The sequence below is a fragment of the Thermobia domestica genome, chromosome 5 (assembly GCF_964235325.1).
Source record: "Thermobia domestica chromosome 5, izTheDome1.hap1.1, whole genome shotgun sequence".
In the NCBI taxonomy this organism is placed as follows: Eukaryota; Metazoa; Arthropoda; class Insecta; order Zygentoma; family Lepismatidae; genus Thermobia; species Thermobia domestica.
Window position 1 is genome coordinate 212,151,111 of NC_137458.1, and position 16,229 is coordinate 212,167,339.

Genomic DNA, 16,229 nt, shown 5'->3' on the forward strand with positions numbered 1-16,229 from the left:
ATGATGGACGGACCATGATTCTAGGATGAATATGGATGTCTCAGGATTTTTTTTTTACCTGAGATAAGGATCTTTTAGGGTAATCTTGGTCATTGTGGGGATTATTGATAAATATTTTCCCCGCCCTTACTATTCAAGATAGAACCTTGAAATTTGCTACACATTTAATCTACCGAGTAGTATTTATCTGATTATTTTTTTTTTCAGATCTCTACGTTCACACAGGACCATTCCAGAGGGGCCCAAAGTGTGACAAAAAAATCCCGGAAATTTCTCCTTTCCCCACAATTTTTTCCTCTCCTGGTATATGGTATGGGCATGTAAGTGGTACCGGTACCATTTGAAAGCCTGCTCTATTCTGAAGAGAATGAGGTCTATAAACCATGATCATAAGGTAAATAGTGACAATGCAGTAGCTGCTTGACTGAAAGTCTAAAGAATACCCCAAAAACCCAAGATCTTAAAAGGGATATTGTATGTCACTTAGCTGCTTTCTTAAAGTTCTTATTGGCAACACTGGACAGTGCAGTACAAATCTAACATATGTGTAAATAAAATGAAAACATGGGGGACATAGATTTGGCCGCAAAACGTCGTGCAGCAAGACGACGAAGAATACTTCTAAATTCTGAAGATAGACTTAGAAAAATTGCTAATCTCGATAAAGTGGAAAACAGTAAGTTTCATTTTTCTATCATAAAATACATAATAAGGGTGTGTAAAATGCAGCTTGTTTTATAGAAAGGGATTTGATTATTTACTTCCATGAAGACTTACTTTATAAACTGTTAAGATATTTTTGTAACTATTAAAAAAATGGGTTATATATTACGACGCTGGTGTAGTATTTCCCGAGTAGGTAGAAGCGCACTTTCTGCTTTATTAGGTTATATATTACGGCGCTGGTGTAGTTTTGGCGCACCACATTTTGGAAGATTTACAGGTAAAATTAAATAGTTCGCATGGAAAGACATATTTATAATGAACAAATTTCTGCAGGCAACACTACAAAGTAATACAGCTGTAGGCAAATTTTTACTTTGACTCCAACTGTGACTTCAACCGATTCATGTGATCCGGTTTCCGGAGCAGTTTAGGAATCATTCCTAAACTGCTCCCGGAACCTGATCACATGAATCGATTACAATTACTAACACAGTGAAAGTAATGTATGATGTTAAGAATTATACTATAAGTACAAGGGCCACAATGTTACTATACGATGTTAAGAAATATACTATAAGTACAAGGGCCACAATGTTACTATACGAAGTTAACAATTATACTATAAGTACAAGGGCCACAATGTTACTAAACATCAATTCAGGTGAAGCGGTGACTATGAATTTTGAGATCTAAATGGGGGGCTACCGCCCCCCAACCCCCCCGCTCAAGTACCATAAAAACATCCAAAATAATAATAAATAATCACACCACTACTATAAAGCTAAGATAAGAAGGGAAAAATTAAAAAAAAAAAAAAACTCGTCTCTAATCATAAATCAGTGCATGACAAAGAAAAAAAAAATTACATCTCAACAAGACAATAGGACAAGCAGCAGCAAACCAAATAGTTTGCCTAATACTCAAATGCAAAACAAATCAAGAATAAAAATAATATGAATTAAAAAAAGAAAACACACACCATTTCGCCATAGGAGAAATCTCATGAATAATGAACTCATAACTGCTGATTCCACACACGAAAAAATAAGATACCAAGAACACATGCACAATACTCAACATTACTGAAAAATGTTCCTTTCCGCACACACGTCGTTTTATTAAACCGAGCACACTTGCTATTATTACAAACAAGAAACCAATAAACGTCCACTTTTAGAATACGTCGAAAATATCTTCAGTTTAGACCACAACTATGATAGATTTTCTCAAACTCAATTCAACCAATTCAATTACGCGCTCCCGCATGCCACAAACAGCAGCACACACATACATGCACACAGAACATGTGACTACTAACCAACTACCATATGACTACACAGACACCTAGTGGGAAAAGTATGAACTAAGCCGTCACACCAAAGGCACGAACAGTTCTAACAAGTGACTCACGCACAAACAGTTCCAGGAAGTAACTGAACCTATAAGAACCGATTAAAGTCACAGTTGGAGTCAAAGTAAAGACTTACCCAGCTGTATTTTAGGTTTACATATGTAGGATGACTGGTGTAAAATTGCAAGGTTCTAAAAGGCAAGGCAAAGTAAGGTTTTAGAACGGGTGCCCTTCGGCAAGATTCTAGATTACTGGTCCCCTTCCCATTGAGCAGTAATAAAGACAGAAAACAACGTGCGCTGCGGGGCTCTAGCCCGCCTTCACTCGCTAACGCTCGCTCGGCAATACTGTGAAAATTAAATGTATAAACTTTAGTACAGAAAGAAATCAACCCACCTACACGGGGGACCAGTAATCTAGAACCTTCCCGCCCTTCTCATTTAACTATAAGAAAGACAGAAACCAACGTCCACTGGTGAGCTCTAACCCGCCTTCATTTGCGAACGCTCGCTCGGCAATATTGTGATAAATTAAATATTAAACTTTGTACAGAAAGAAACCGACCTAGCTATAATTACACCATATGGTAGAACCTGTGTTCCAGAACCTTCCCGTGTAAAATCATTGCAAGTTCTCTGCAACGAATAAAATAAGTGACTACATACTATAGATGGCTATGTTAAATGCTATTTTCCGTAGGCGGTGTATTTCAGCACAGTGCACAGAAGTAGTATTTTATGCTTACAAGTGGAGCCTTAGTAGTATGAAACCATGACCAAGTGCTATTGAAGCGCATGAAGAAAGGAGTTTTTACGTTATATGATACAGATTATTGAAGTCGAGCAGAAAGTACGGTGTGTGTAGGAGGGCATTGAAAATATAGAAATGGAGCAACAGTTACATTTTCAACGTGAACATTGTGTTGAAGGTGTGAAATGTCATTGGGAAAATTCACCAGTGGAGAGTACTTTTTTTTGGAGGAGAGAGTTGTCAATAGAGAATGTACCTAATCTACTGTTTTTAGCAGCATCCTCAGTTATGCGAATCGCACCAACGTTGACCATCCTGCTGTGCTATTGCACTGACTGTTAGCATTCGTGCTTGTTAGTAGACACCTAACACATGTTGGTTTGGGTTTTTCACTGTAATTTTTATGCCATATTTTGGAATTGTAATATTTACACGTCCATAAAGCCCTCTTAAAATGAGTGTGCACCGAGTAATTATTAAGTACCCTGACGAAGAGATGACAATAATTTTTCCTCACATGACTGACAAAAAAAAAAAAAAAAAAAAAAAAAAAAAATGACGATTTCAGCCCGACAATACTGCACTTATTCTGTAGGACAAAGGCACAAATTTGTAATATTTTAATAAACTGTGTAAATTATCGAAATATGGTTTGTTCCCATCTGTGATATGCGTATTTGCTAGAAATACATTAATGAAAGTGTAACCTGTTAAACAAGGAAAGCTATTATTCACAGTATACAAAGTGAAGTGAAGTCTCCGAAGTTAGTGTGCTCATGACACGCAAGCATAGAAATGCACAAAGGTTAAAGGATCCATTTTGCATATATATTTGCAAAATTTACGTTAGGAATGTGTTACATATTTTGGAATACAAATATGCAAGTACCAAATAATAAAACCATATAGGAATATTATCTATAATGCCCATAGTAACGTACAAATACATAATCCAACACATAAAGTAAGTGTGTTTGTGCTATATACAATACGCAACCCTCGTTTGTGTATACTCATCATCGCTGACGCACCTGCTGCGTACGAACACACGCCCGCGTTTCACTCGGACCCCTGCTACGCTGATGCCCTGGCTCGTTAGATAGCATTCGTACTTCTTAGTGGCCTCCTAGCGCTAGTAAGTTTGTGTCCTTCGCACAATTGTTACTATCGTGCACATAACTGAAGCCCTTCTAAAGTAATTCTGCATAGAGGAATGCAACTTCACCTCCAAAAAATGATTGTTTAAGGTACAGAGAGTCAATTTGTTGTGAAAGAAGTATATATATATATATATATATATATATATATAGTGAATTTACGTATGGATCCGTACAATAAATGTGCACCATTTTCTGTCTTCGTAATATTTCTGCACAGTATGTTAAAAATGTATTTTTATTTTACAAGTATAGCGTTACTAATGTCAGACCAATATAAGTGTTGTAGGAACTCCTATAACTGCGAATACTCAAGTTTTTTTACTACCCTCGGTTACGCACATATCTACCGTCGCTGACATGCCTGCTTCCTATGATTGCGCTGCCACGCGAGCTCACCAGCTTCGCCGTATTCTGGCTGTTAGATAGCATTTGTGCTTTGAAATCGTCACCTGCCACATGTTAGTTTGTGTTTTTTTCTTTTTGCGCTGTAGTTTTCTGCCTACGTCGTTCAATTCCTTAAATATTGCTCTTACTTGTGAATAATTATCTGTATATATATATATATATATATATATATATATATATATATATATATATATATATATATTAAAAAAAAAAAACTCATTCTTAACTCAATTTTTAATCACGGTCCACTGTGCACTTAAATATTGAAGATAGTGTCAATTCTATTATGGTCTTTACTGCACTGTTCCCTATGTTTGCGCTTTACTTTCCTTTAAACACTTCTTCTGTACCAGAAGGTTAGATGAGCCTGATCTGCAACTACGTATTATCATTAGTTGTTGTTCGTTTGTTTTGGTGCTAGCCACCTCTCTTAAGTTGTTCACTTTTCAAAGGAACAGACAGAGGCCAAGATGGACAATTTGTACTATCAATAGTGCCTTTACATGTTTTGTTGGGAGGGCCGGACAAGACAACCGACATAGGTAGTTTCATGTTTTTCATTAGTCATTACTACAGTATTTCTCAAACTCAGAAAGGGAGTAATTGCCCTCTGACGTCCGTATTCACTATAACGAAAAAGAAAAGAATTAAATTTGGGATGTGTGGTTCATCGTACTGACATTAACTCTTGATAGTTACAGCTGATCCTATCATCTTAATCTAAGGCTTCCATATAATAACCATTTTGTTGGCATTCTCCTATTAAACGCTTTCCAGAGCCCTATTAAATGACTTAAATTTAATTTTTCTCCGTACTTTTTATTTGATTATATATGGTGTTTCTAAATGATTAGCGAAGTTTTGATTATATGTATCTTCTCTTTTATATACTATACAGAAATGAAACATACCTTAAAAGAAACGGTAACTCAAAGAGTTGTTTTTTTTCTGCTTTGTACATGCCGCTCCGTAACCCCGCAATAGCACGACGCTAATTGAAAAGATGGCGGCGACTCCTGAGTGTAAAGTCATTGTGCTCTAGGATTCGCAAGGTGTAACTAACTAATTGGAATGCAACATGCTTTCCGGTGGGAATATGGACGTGATCCCCCATAGGATAACAAGTCCGAAACTGATACAAGCAATTCAATAATACATGGGGAAGGGTAAGAGCTCTGCAAGACCGTGTATCAGATGAGCAGGTGGAACAAGTCAGAGCAAATTTCATTCAGAGTCCTAGGAACTTTGTAAGGTGGGCGCGTCAAGAACTAGTAATGCCAACCACGACTGTTTTGGAGGGTATTACGAAAGAGACTGCAAGTGAGATCGTATTGTCTGCAACTATTACAGACCCTAAAGCATGAAGATAATGTGACCCGGCTCAACTTCAGCGAAAAAGTACTAGATGAAAGATGAGTATTTTCTTAGTTATGTGGTGTTTAGTGATGAAGTCTCATTTCATCTTAAGTGGAACAGTGAATACGCATAATGTGTGTATTTGGGGGTCTGAAAATCCACATAAAACCGTACAACATGAAGAATTCGTCAAAAGTGAATGTATTTTGTGCACTATCCAAAGAAGAAGTGTATGGACTTAAAAAATAAATTAAAAAAAAATTACTGGTATTGCATATTTGGACACAGTTCAGGTATGGTTCTAACCTCAACTGGATCGTGAAAAAAAAAAGAAAAGAAAAACGAAATCATGTGGTATCAAGATAACGCCCCGTCACGGAATTGATTGAATGCTTTTTTCCCCAACGATAGGTAGGTTGTCCTTGTAAAAATGACGTGGCTCTTCTGCAGTGGCCTTCAGCATCTCCTGACCTTGCAATTTCTTTTTGTGGGGGTATGTAAAAGATCATGTTTACTTGCCACCACTGCTTTCCGACCTCTGTGAATTGCAACGAAGGATCGTTGTAGCAGTGGAGTCTGTTATACCAGATATACTAGCTGCAGTGTGGGAAGAAATTGACTACAAACTATATGTGTGCCGTGTTACAGTGGGATTTCATACTGAGCTCCTATAACAATAAACTGTTTGAGTTACCGTGTCTTTTAAGATATGTTTAATTTCTGTATTATATATGTCGTAGATTAACTAAATTAAAATCCTGATATTCATTTAGGAACACCCTATATGTGACACGCAAAGACGAGTTGAATCATTTTATTTTTTTCCCATTTCAAAATTTTGGTAAATATTGCACAAAATATACTTTTTCGTACGTCATTTAAATAATCATAGTCAGTTTTCGACGGAGGTTCCGTAACTAAGAAGATAAAAATCATTGTTATGTTGTGGTGAGGTTTTGACATGGCGTAGCTTGAATAATGCCTGGGTCAAGACATTCCTGGTACATCTCGATTTCAGCCGAAAGCTTGGTTGAACTCAAGCGGTCGAATCGCACTTCGATATAACTCGAAGTGTATGGGAATCTGTACTGGGCCCGGCGTCCATCATGTACTGTCGAGACCCAGAAATGGTAGAGTATTGAGGTTAATCACTAAACTTGCCACCTCCGAGAGATGGGCAATTGAAACACTGGTATTTGAGGATTGCACCTTCCAACCTAGGAAAGAAATTGACCTTTTTATATATCATTTCCCAAGGGCTTCTCTAGAAATTAAATTCATTCCTTCGATTAGTAGCTTTATTAAAGAAATTGCTATTAAAAAAAAAAAAAAAAGTGTTAACAACATACCTCTCGGCTACGGCCGAGAATGATACTCACGATTTTTAATTTCCAGTCTAATTATGGCTAGGTTTACATGTATTCTTCGTGCTGGTCCGAAGTTTACAAAGCATTGAGAGAATTTAGGGAAATTTTAAAAGTCATCGTGGGTTGTTTATGTTCCCAATAGCCTATTGATGAGAATTACCTTGAATTGAGAGCAGTCGATCACGATTCAGTGTAATTCTCCTTGAGAAGGCTTACTAGTCGTGCATATTATAAACGACCAGAAGACAAATTTGCTTAATGTAAAATAACTTCCAGTAAAGGTAATGCATTATTCGTAGAATGCCATTATAATAGATGTTACTATTTCCTTTCAGGTAATTGTACACTGCCTGTTCCGAAAAGCTACAATGTAAACAGTGAAGAAAACTGGAATAACACAGAAATTACTTCTCCTAGCCAGTCTTGTGTTAGCTCATTTTCTGAATCAAGTGGTGATAGTGCTGAGTGTTTGCGTTTTAAATCACATGATGGGACAATTCATAAAAGTACTTTAGAGAACCATAAGACTGAGGCTATTATTAAAAGAGGCATTTTATCACAAAGTCTTCTTGTTTATGGAAAAATACATGTAGTTCTTCTTGCAGTGTTGGTCAGGATAATGGTCGCGTCAGGATTGGAATATTTGTTTTATCGGGTGAGTATCTTTATTGTCTTTTTTTTTTTTTTTTTTTTTTAACAATAAAACAAAACTGAATGGTGTAAAATTTTTAATTTCGATTAATTTAGGCTTAAATTGATATATCCGTATTATCATAACTTGGTAGTAGAAACATTTTTGCTTTCTATATAATTAGAGCAAGTCATATTTTGGCTTTATTTTAAATTCCTTTGTAACACGAATAAGAGAATCAAGCATTATTCTATTCTATCTATTTATCAACATTTTATACATAATAACTGAAAGGAAATGCAGCATTGATTATTATTATTATTATTATTAGTATTATTATTATTATTATTATTATTATTATTATTATTATTTTTAAATGACAGTAAAGTAAGTTTGTAAGATTGTATAAAGTTATACAGGGGCTCATTGTCGGGTCCATAACATTTGGACGCGGCCGTTTGGGAGCAAAACCTTTTATCCAAATAGGTTTACATATGTTATAATGAATTGCAGAACTACAGCCCGGATGTTTAGACACTAAAATATGAAAATAAGCACTGGAAATCTCGAAAAACTTCTATAAATAATTTTGCAAAAACTAAATATCTTGAACACAGCAAGGTTTCTGCATATTATGCACAACTTGTCTCTAGCAGTTGAAAAGAAATGGGAAGGAACTGCAGCAAACTATTGACTATCCGGTCTCCGTATTATACGATTTAGTTTTAAAAGAATGTTTCTTTTTAATAAAGTAAGACATATGTAATTTGTGTAAAAAGACGTACGTTTTTCGTTAATGTTTAGTTATTTTAAAGTTGTGACTATCCTGTATTCACATCTTTAAAATAACTTGATTGACTTGATTTTTTGTCAGACATTATTAAATTTCTTAAAATGTGTACAATACTGTACATATTTTCATTTTCTATAATAAATTATTAAAACGCATGGTACAAAACATAAGAAGTGTTTATTAAGTACTGGCCTGTACCAAGAGGTCAGAAGAAACGATTAAGAACTAGTTTTGGAATAAAAATGGTGCTTTTAATGCTATGGGTGGTTCAGGAAGTACTATGTAAGTATTTATTGAATGCTTTTTTGTTATTTGGTCTGTCATTTAGGCCGGATAGTTGATACTCTATTGTCTTAATAGAAAATTATTTCAGAATTCATAAAAACAGGCACTTATAGGCACTAGCTATAAATTGAAATAGGAGGAATAAGCGAAATAAAATTTACTGTAGGCAGCCTGTGACATCCCAAAACAAATTTTTGTTCTTTATAACATATCGAACGTAAAGGAACGATACGATTGGGCAGCATAAAGAGAACAGCATTATTTCCAATAAGAACATGGAATCTATATGTCAGTATGACAGAGTTCTCAATGACCAGTCAAGAACGAACAACCGCGCCGAAGCAGCTCATCGTGGACTGCTTTGCGCCCAAACGTCCTGCTCCGCTCATTGTTATTTTTCAGCATGTTCTTTCAGTATTGCAGTCTGGTCATCCATGTCACTCTCAGTCTGAACAGATACGTAACTTGCAAATTTTTATTGAACACTAAGATTTTCTTCTGCAGAGACGATCTTTTAAGATTCAAAAATCCAGTTGACCATAACTGAAGCAGATGTTGAATTGTCTCTGATTTGAAGTCTACATTGATCACGAAACAGTTAAACGTCACATATTGTTACTCTAATTGTCCTAATAGGGCCGCGGTGGCTCAGTGGTAGAGCGTTCACCTCTGGTGCATGGGGTCCCTGGTTCGATCCGAGCTCGTGCTACGTGAACTTTGTAGGGGACAAACACCGTGTGCGTGAGTTTTCTCGGGGTTCTCCCATTTTCTTCATTCTAGCATTTCATTCATTTCTCATCATCACTGTCTCCTTTAGCCTAGCCGGCATAACCGTGGAACGTAAAAACTAAAGATTTCATTTTATTTCATTTCTAATTGTCCTGTTTCTTTCAGAAATAGTTTTTCAATAAGAAAACAAATGTTTCACTGTTTAAAATATCCATTGTTGGAATGCCTGGCTTTTCATTGTTGTTGGAAATAAAACTTAAAATAGTGCATTTAAATCTTGGCTATAATAATTACACTAAAAATTAAAAACGTACTTAATTTTCCAAGGATTATGGTTTATTTTTAAAATTAGTTTTATCTGGTCCTTTAGACAGCCAAAATCATGTTCAGGCCATCAACTATATGTCTGAAGTGTTGTATGATTTTTGTGCTTTTGAGATGCTCTATACCTAATTTACTATTATTATTGTATTTTAAAGATCATAAATATGGAACGATAACTATTTGTATTCATGTGTTATATTAAAATCGTCCCTAATTTTAAACATCCTTCTAATTATAGTCCCTGTTCGTATTGTGACAGGGCAGAGCTTTTTGTTTGTAAATACTTCTGCTTTAAGAGCACCTTTCCTTTCTTAAGCTATTACTATTATCATTTTCAGATTCGATAAACAGTTGCAGCCTTTTAGTTTTTTTTTTACTACTACGACCTTAGCATAAAGAAGACGTATATTCTTAGAGCTGACATCTGTTTAAATTCCCATCAGTCTTAGAGTGCTTTATTTGTAAATGGTTAGTGTGCTGGTGATTTGAGTTCAGTTCTCGATAAGATAAGTATTTCCGGATACCATCTTAAGCTGTAGGCCCATATTCCATTTAGACTGGGTGCTGGAAAGGGACATTAAATTACAAACAAATATAGGATAATTTGAAGCGATATCTAAGTCATCTCAAGAAACAGAAAGATAGAATGTATATTGTGATTGACACTTTTTCGCAATAACTTTTTTCCCATATATTATTGTATCCTTAATAGTACATCATCAAGTTAAGGGATTTAAAATTTTTGTTCATTGAATTGTAGAACTAATACAATATATACAAGGTGGACGATTTATCTTGAAACACGTTTGTAACTTTTAAACTAATAGATAAAATTCACTGAAATTTTGTAGCATGCAAATATCGGCAGAGAAATAATATGTGACACACTCCACAATACAGATGAACAGTGTTCCTAACCCAACGTAGTTTTTTTTTTTTTTTAATTGCACTACGTCAGCATATTACATTTCAAACCAACATGTTAAACTAAGAACTTACCAAACTTATTATTCAGTGTTACAAACCAGGGACGCTACAGTATCACAAACATCTTGAACATCCAAATTCTAGAGGCCTTTACAACAGAATTAACACAAGTAAGGCGAACGTGTCAATGCACATTGGAAGTATTTTAATGTCGAATACCATGATCATGATATGATGTACAGAGTGACCCAATAAAACTCTCACATTTTAAAGGCTAATAAAACAAAAAAAAAAAAAAAAAAAGTATTGCAAATAGAATGTTATTTATTCAAAAATTACAAAATGGTATTGAAAACCGTTTGCAGTTACTGCAGGTCTTCTTGTAAAGATCCTTCTTACTCTCCTAGGAAGCCCAATAGCTGCTGCATGCCGGCCAGATTTTTTTCTTCAACCTTGTTCGGAAATTGTCGACCTACTGCAAGATAGTCTTCTGATCATGAACATTTTCATTAGTTGGAACGGCAAACTTTAAGCGAACTTTGCATTGTAATCTCAGAACTGCTATCCTTGAAAAACATTTCGACTCCGTACAACTAAACGCGCTATTAGTTGTTGACTAGACAATAATGACGACTAAAAGCGACAGAAGAATGGTGAGCGGAAGCGACGATCCCCATTCTTGTCGCTCCTCCTCGTGACAGTGCTAAAAGTAATCAAAAAGGAAGAGGTTGTATTGGGTATTATTGCGAATAATTATATTGTAAATTTTAGTAAATTTGAACACATAGCAGAACAGAATAATTCAAACTACAACGAAGTAATTTCAAACATTTTCCAATACCATTGTTTATTTTTGAATAAAGTAGTTTCTAACAATATTTTTTTTTGGGGGGGGGGGGGTTAATAGCCCTTAAAATGTGCGAGGTTTCATTGGCTCACCATATATTCCTAACAAGTAGTAAGAAAGTTACAAGGAATTGAAATTTTGACTTTCTTCAAAAGCCTTTATATATCACATGTAATCCCGTACGTAGTTTACAATAATCGTAAAAATCGTAATGTCGTTTACAGCAATTTGATATTTCAACCCGTTCCGGAGATATGATGATCATTGTTAAAGATTGTAACACTGCTTAACATTACATAATTGTGAGAACTTGTAATTACAGCTATCAAATTGCTGTTACGTTGTAGAAGCAGACAAAAGCAATATTTTCCCCACTATTATGTAATTTTAAACAGTATAACAATATGTACTTACCTATCGGAAGGTATCAGAGCAAAAACGGTGTTTAAAAAAATATTGAAAAGCAATTTCGTACATTTGATTTTGCATCCCAGGAATAGATTCCATCTCCATTAACTCTGTTCAAACCAGAACTGGTAGAAATAAACCCTTTACTGTTTGAACGTTGATCGTCATAGATGAAAAACTATAATGTAGAACGAAAAGCAGTTTTCTGTATATGGAACAGTTACAAGGTATGAAGATATAGGAAACACCAAAAGAAAGACCGAAGTGGATGCTGTGTTTAAGGAAAGAAAGCTGATGTCACTTGTGAAGTTCATGGACCACAAAGATCATTTACGGGATGTTGCAGCAGAGTTGAACTGCAGCCTCCACTCTCCACAATACTTTACTTTCGAAGATCGATACCAAAGTACATCCAAAAAAAAAAAAAAAAAAAAAAAAAAAAAAAAAAAAAAAAAAAAAAAAGCAGCAGCTCCAAAGTAAACTAAGTAACAACAAATGGTGCTAAAGCAGTGCCGCTCGGCAAGTCCACATTTCCAAAGAAAAACCATCGTTCTGGATGGTAAATCATTTTTTACTGTCAGTAAGTGTAATCATAAGCACTTCTACGAGGGTTGTTACAGAAGTTCTAAGCCTACCTATGAACGGGCAAGCAGAGAGTTTATGGATAGTGTTAATTTTCAAGTCCTGTGACAAGTCAACACGTTTTTTCCATTGATGTTCAGGTGCGTTAACGCTGCTGGTAGAAAATGTTTTGTGTAAAATTTCATCTACGGCATGTATGACGTCATCATCAGTGTCAAAATACCTTCCAACTTCTTTTTGTGCTTTGGAAAGAGATGAAAGGTGCCAAATCAGGTTGATAAAGTGAGTGGAAGACCAATCTGTAGGCGCAATCGTGAATTGCTGCCATTGCGTTAACTGTCTCGTGGCTAGGGGGTGGAGAAGCACCCTGCTATCAGTTTCCCACGACGCTTCTGCCGAATATTATCACGCAGCAGTCGTAGAAGACCTGCATAGTACTCCCAAGTCACTGTTCGCCGCTTTGGAAGATACTCCAGTATCACTATTCCTTCCGAATCCCAGAAAACTGTAGCTGTCACTTTTCCAGCTGAGGTCACTGAATTGGCCTTCTTCGGAAGGGGGATGAGGGATGTTTCTACTGCTTGGAACTTTGTTTAAACTCTGGTTAGGACCCATGTCTCATCTACTGTTATGAATCGACTGCAAAAGGCATCTATTTTCCCTTGAAATGTTGGGTCTGGTGAGCTTTTGATCAGGTTTTGTAAGCTTTAGCATCCATCTCGCGGAAACCTTGCTCATTCTTAAATGCTGGGTGATAATTTCGTCAACTCTCCCGGTAGTTAATTCCATTGTCTCAGCAGTCTACCTGATGGTCATTCGCCGATCATTCATGATTTCGTGTACTTTGTCAATGTTCTTCTGAGTTAGTGCTTTCACATGCCTTCCTGATCAAGTGTCATCTTCAATGGAGGTCTTCCCCGTCTTGAATTCGGCTGCCCATTTCTTCACGATAACATATGAAGGAACACTATCACCTAAAGTAGCGGCCATGTCGGCGTGGATCTCCTGCGGCTTTGAACCCTTTTTTGTGTAGTTTTCTATAATAGTTCTCTCCTTCAGTTTCTCCGTTTGGTCACACTTTACTCACTCTTCTGTCTTTCCGGACCTGTAACAACGGAATAAAAGTCTATATTAATACCAAATTTGATATGACATCATAAGAAAGTTCAATAACTACAGCCTAAAAGTATTACCTCTTGGTTAGGCTTAGGTTGCCTGAAAATTTTGAACACCAGTTCTAATTAAACTTTGTATAGAAGGCTAAAACATGTAGGTGTATATATCAAATTGGATTTATATTATTAGAGTTCCTGGCTCAGAAGAAAATTTTTCTAATGCTGGTTATTACTATAAGGAACAGGTTCTTAATATGTTATTTCTTTTTCAGTCTATCTTCATTCCACTTCTTACGATAGAATTAGTGGAAATCATCTGCATATACGTACTGGGAAGAAGAAATGTCCCGTCTTCCGGAATGGTTGGAATGATGCTACTTTTAAGTGGAGTTTCCCAGGAAAAGGCTCAATTAGTAATGTCTATCGTTGGAACACTCAAAAACATAGTGCAAGATTTTTGTATATATTTTTTTAGTTTTGTGGTTGTGCATACATTGTGGTCGTGGTCAAATGCGGAAGTGTAAAAATTACTAATGCGTTCTTCCACATGTGTAACTGAGTGTGTAATTGATAACGAATGATGTGAGTCACTGTTACCTCCAGACATTCTTTTCAAAATAAGTTGTTAAATCGTGTAGAAATTAACATACAGTCTTTTTTCAATACATAAATTTTCTTTTCGATTGCTGTTTTGTTTTCAGACCTTTAAATAAAAATCATTATATTTTCTCTTGGACAGTAGATGGAGCAGATAGTGTACATACTGAACTGGAAATTTCCTGAAACTTCCGGTGCAGGAAATTTTGCAGCACAGAAATAACGGTAAACGAAATTTTGGTGAAAGGGTATCTCCTTTCTTTTTCCCACTATGGCTGAAAGTATCTGAGATATATATTTCATTTTGCTTTAGAAAAACGTATGATGGGTATGAATAGGTATTAAAATCTAGACTTTGACTAGTAGCAGGCCTAATTCAGTAGAAAATAGAGCTACTAATGCTATATATCAGTTGTCAGATATCAGAATAAAATAATAAGAATGTTGCAGGGTTTAATGTGTTAAATGTGGGCGGGCTTTGAGAAACTTGTAATAAATTGCTCCGGATATTTAAATCTGGGCTTTCTACTAGTAGGCCTAGTTCCTCAATAGAAAATAGGCTATATGACTAATGTCATATAGGAGTTATCAGACATCAGAATAAACTATTAAGAATGTTGCAGAGTTCAAGTCTTAAGGCCGTCGTCATACTTGCAGACCAATACTCATCAAATGAATCTTTCTTATTTACTAAGAACAAAACAACAACTTATGAACCAAAAGAAAAAAGAAGCTTTGTGTTAGTAAATAAGAAAGATATTTGTTTCAGTGTTGGTCTGCAAGCACGACGGCAGCACTAAGAAGCAAGGCCGAAATACATCTGAGTATGATGAATTCATTAAAAAAAAAAAAAAAAATCACAAACCAGAATCTCCAATCCTGTTAGCAAGCTAATTCTAATATCTAAGTATTCATGTCTAATCATGGAATTATAGGCCGGACAATTCATCACTGTATTAAAAGAAGAAAAATTTGGTTCTAAAATTTCCAGGGTCAAAATTAGGCCTACTGCCGCCTATGCTTAACACATTAAACTTGCAACATCCCTATTTTATTTTGATATCTGGTAACTGCTATACTACATTAGTAGCTCTACTTTCTACTGAGTTATTAGGCCTATATGTAATTGTAGTCAAACGCTAGATTTTAATATCCAGGGAATTTTATTACAAGTTCCTGAAGGTCTGCCCACGTGTAATACAACACAACTCCGCAACGTCCTTATTATTTTTTTATACCTGATAAGTGATATAAGATAGTAGCTCCATCTTCTGCTTAGGAAGTAGCCAAAGCCTAAATTTCAATATTCGGTGAATTTTATTACAAGTCCCTTAAGGGAGCTTATGTTTGCTATCGGTGAGCTTATGTCCGACAGCCACCAAATATGGGATAGGTTTGTGAAGAAAGTCTGATGCAGATATGGGCGGTAAGTCCAGTGGCTGAAAAAAAAATATTATTGCTTCGTTTGGTTTCCTGCGTTTTCAGCCTTTTCTTTAAACAGTTTTCGATGCCATAACATAAATAACATCAAAAGGTAGTCATTGCTTTGTGAAACAATTTTGGGAAACAGTTCGATTTTTTCTTTTTGAGTGTGATTCTGCCATCAGTACGCCATTTGAAGAAACAGATCTTTAAAAAGCTTAGTACAGGGATTTTATATCTAAGCAGCACTTTACTTTTTTAACTTACGCTAACCTAACCCGCATTTAATTTAAAAGGGGCAAAATAGTTAGTGAAAATTCGAAGGGGGTTGCTACTAAGTGAATTGACCTGCTGTCTAAGTTATTTAATATACCGGTAATCTATTAGATTCCGAATGCCTGCAGAAAGTTAGGAAAGATATGCTAATATTATAGCTATTCACGCGCAGGTCTGAACTAAATCAGTACGTAGTTTCGCTTTCATTTGTTTTCATAGTTTCAGTCACTTGTTTTGG

At 35.7% G+C, this 16,229-nt stretch overlaps 1 protein-coding gene across 1 annotated transcript; it reads left to right on the forward strand.

The window, feature by feature from the left end:
* Window positions 1-515: 515 nt before the first annotated feature.
* LOC145686386 (uncharacterized) lies at window positions 516-14,377 on the forward strand. Its single transcript, XM_081759659.1, has 3 exons — window positions 516-676; window positions 7,391-7,710; window positions 13,969-14,377. Exons 1-3 carry the CDS (start codon window positions 565-567, stop codon window positions 14,218-14,220), a joined length of 684 nt encoding a protein of 227 aa, XP_081615785.1. The 5' UTR covers window positions 516-564; the 3' UTR covers window positions 14,221-14,377.
* The last annotated feature ends 1,852 nt before the right edge of the window (window positions 14,378-16,229 follow it).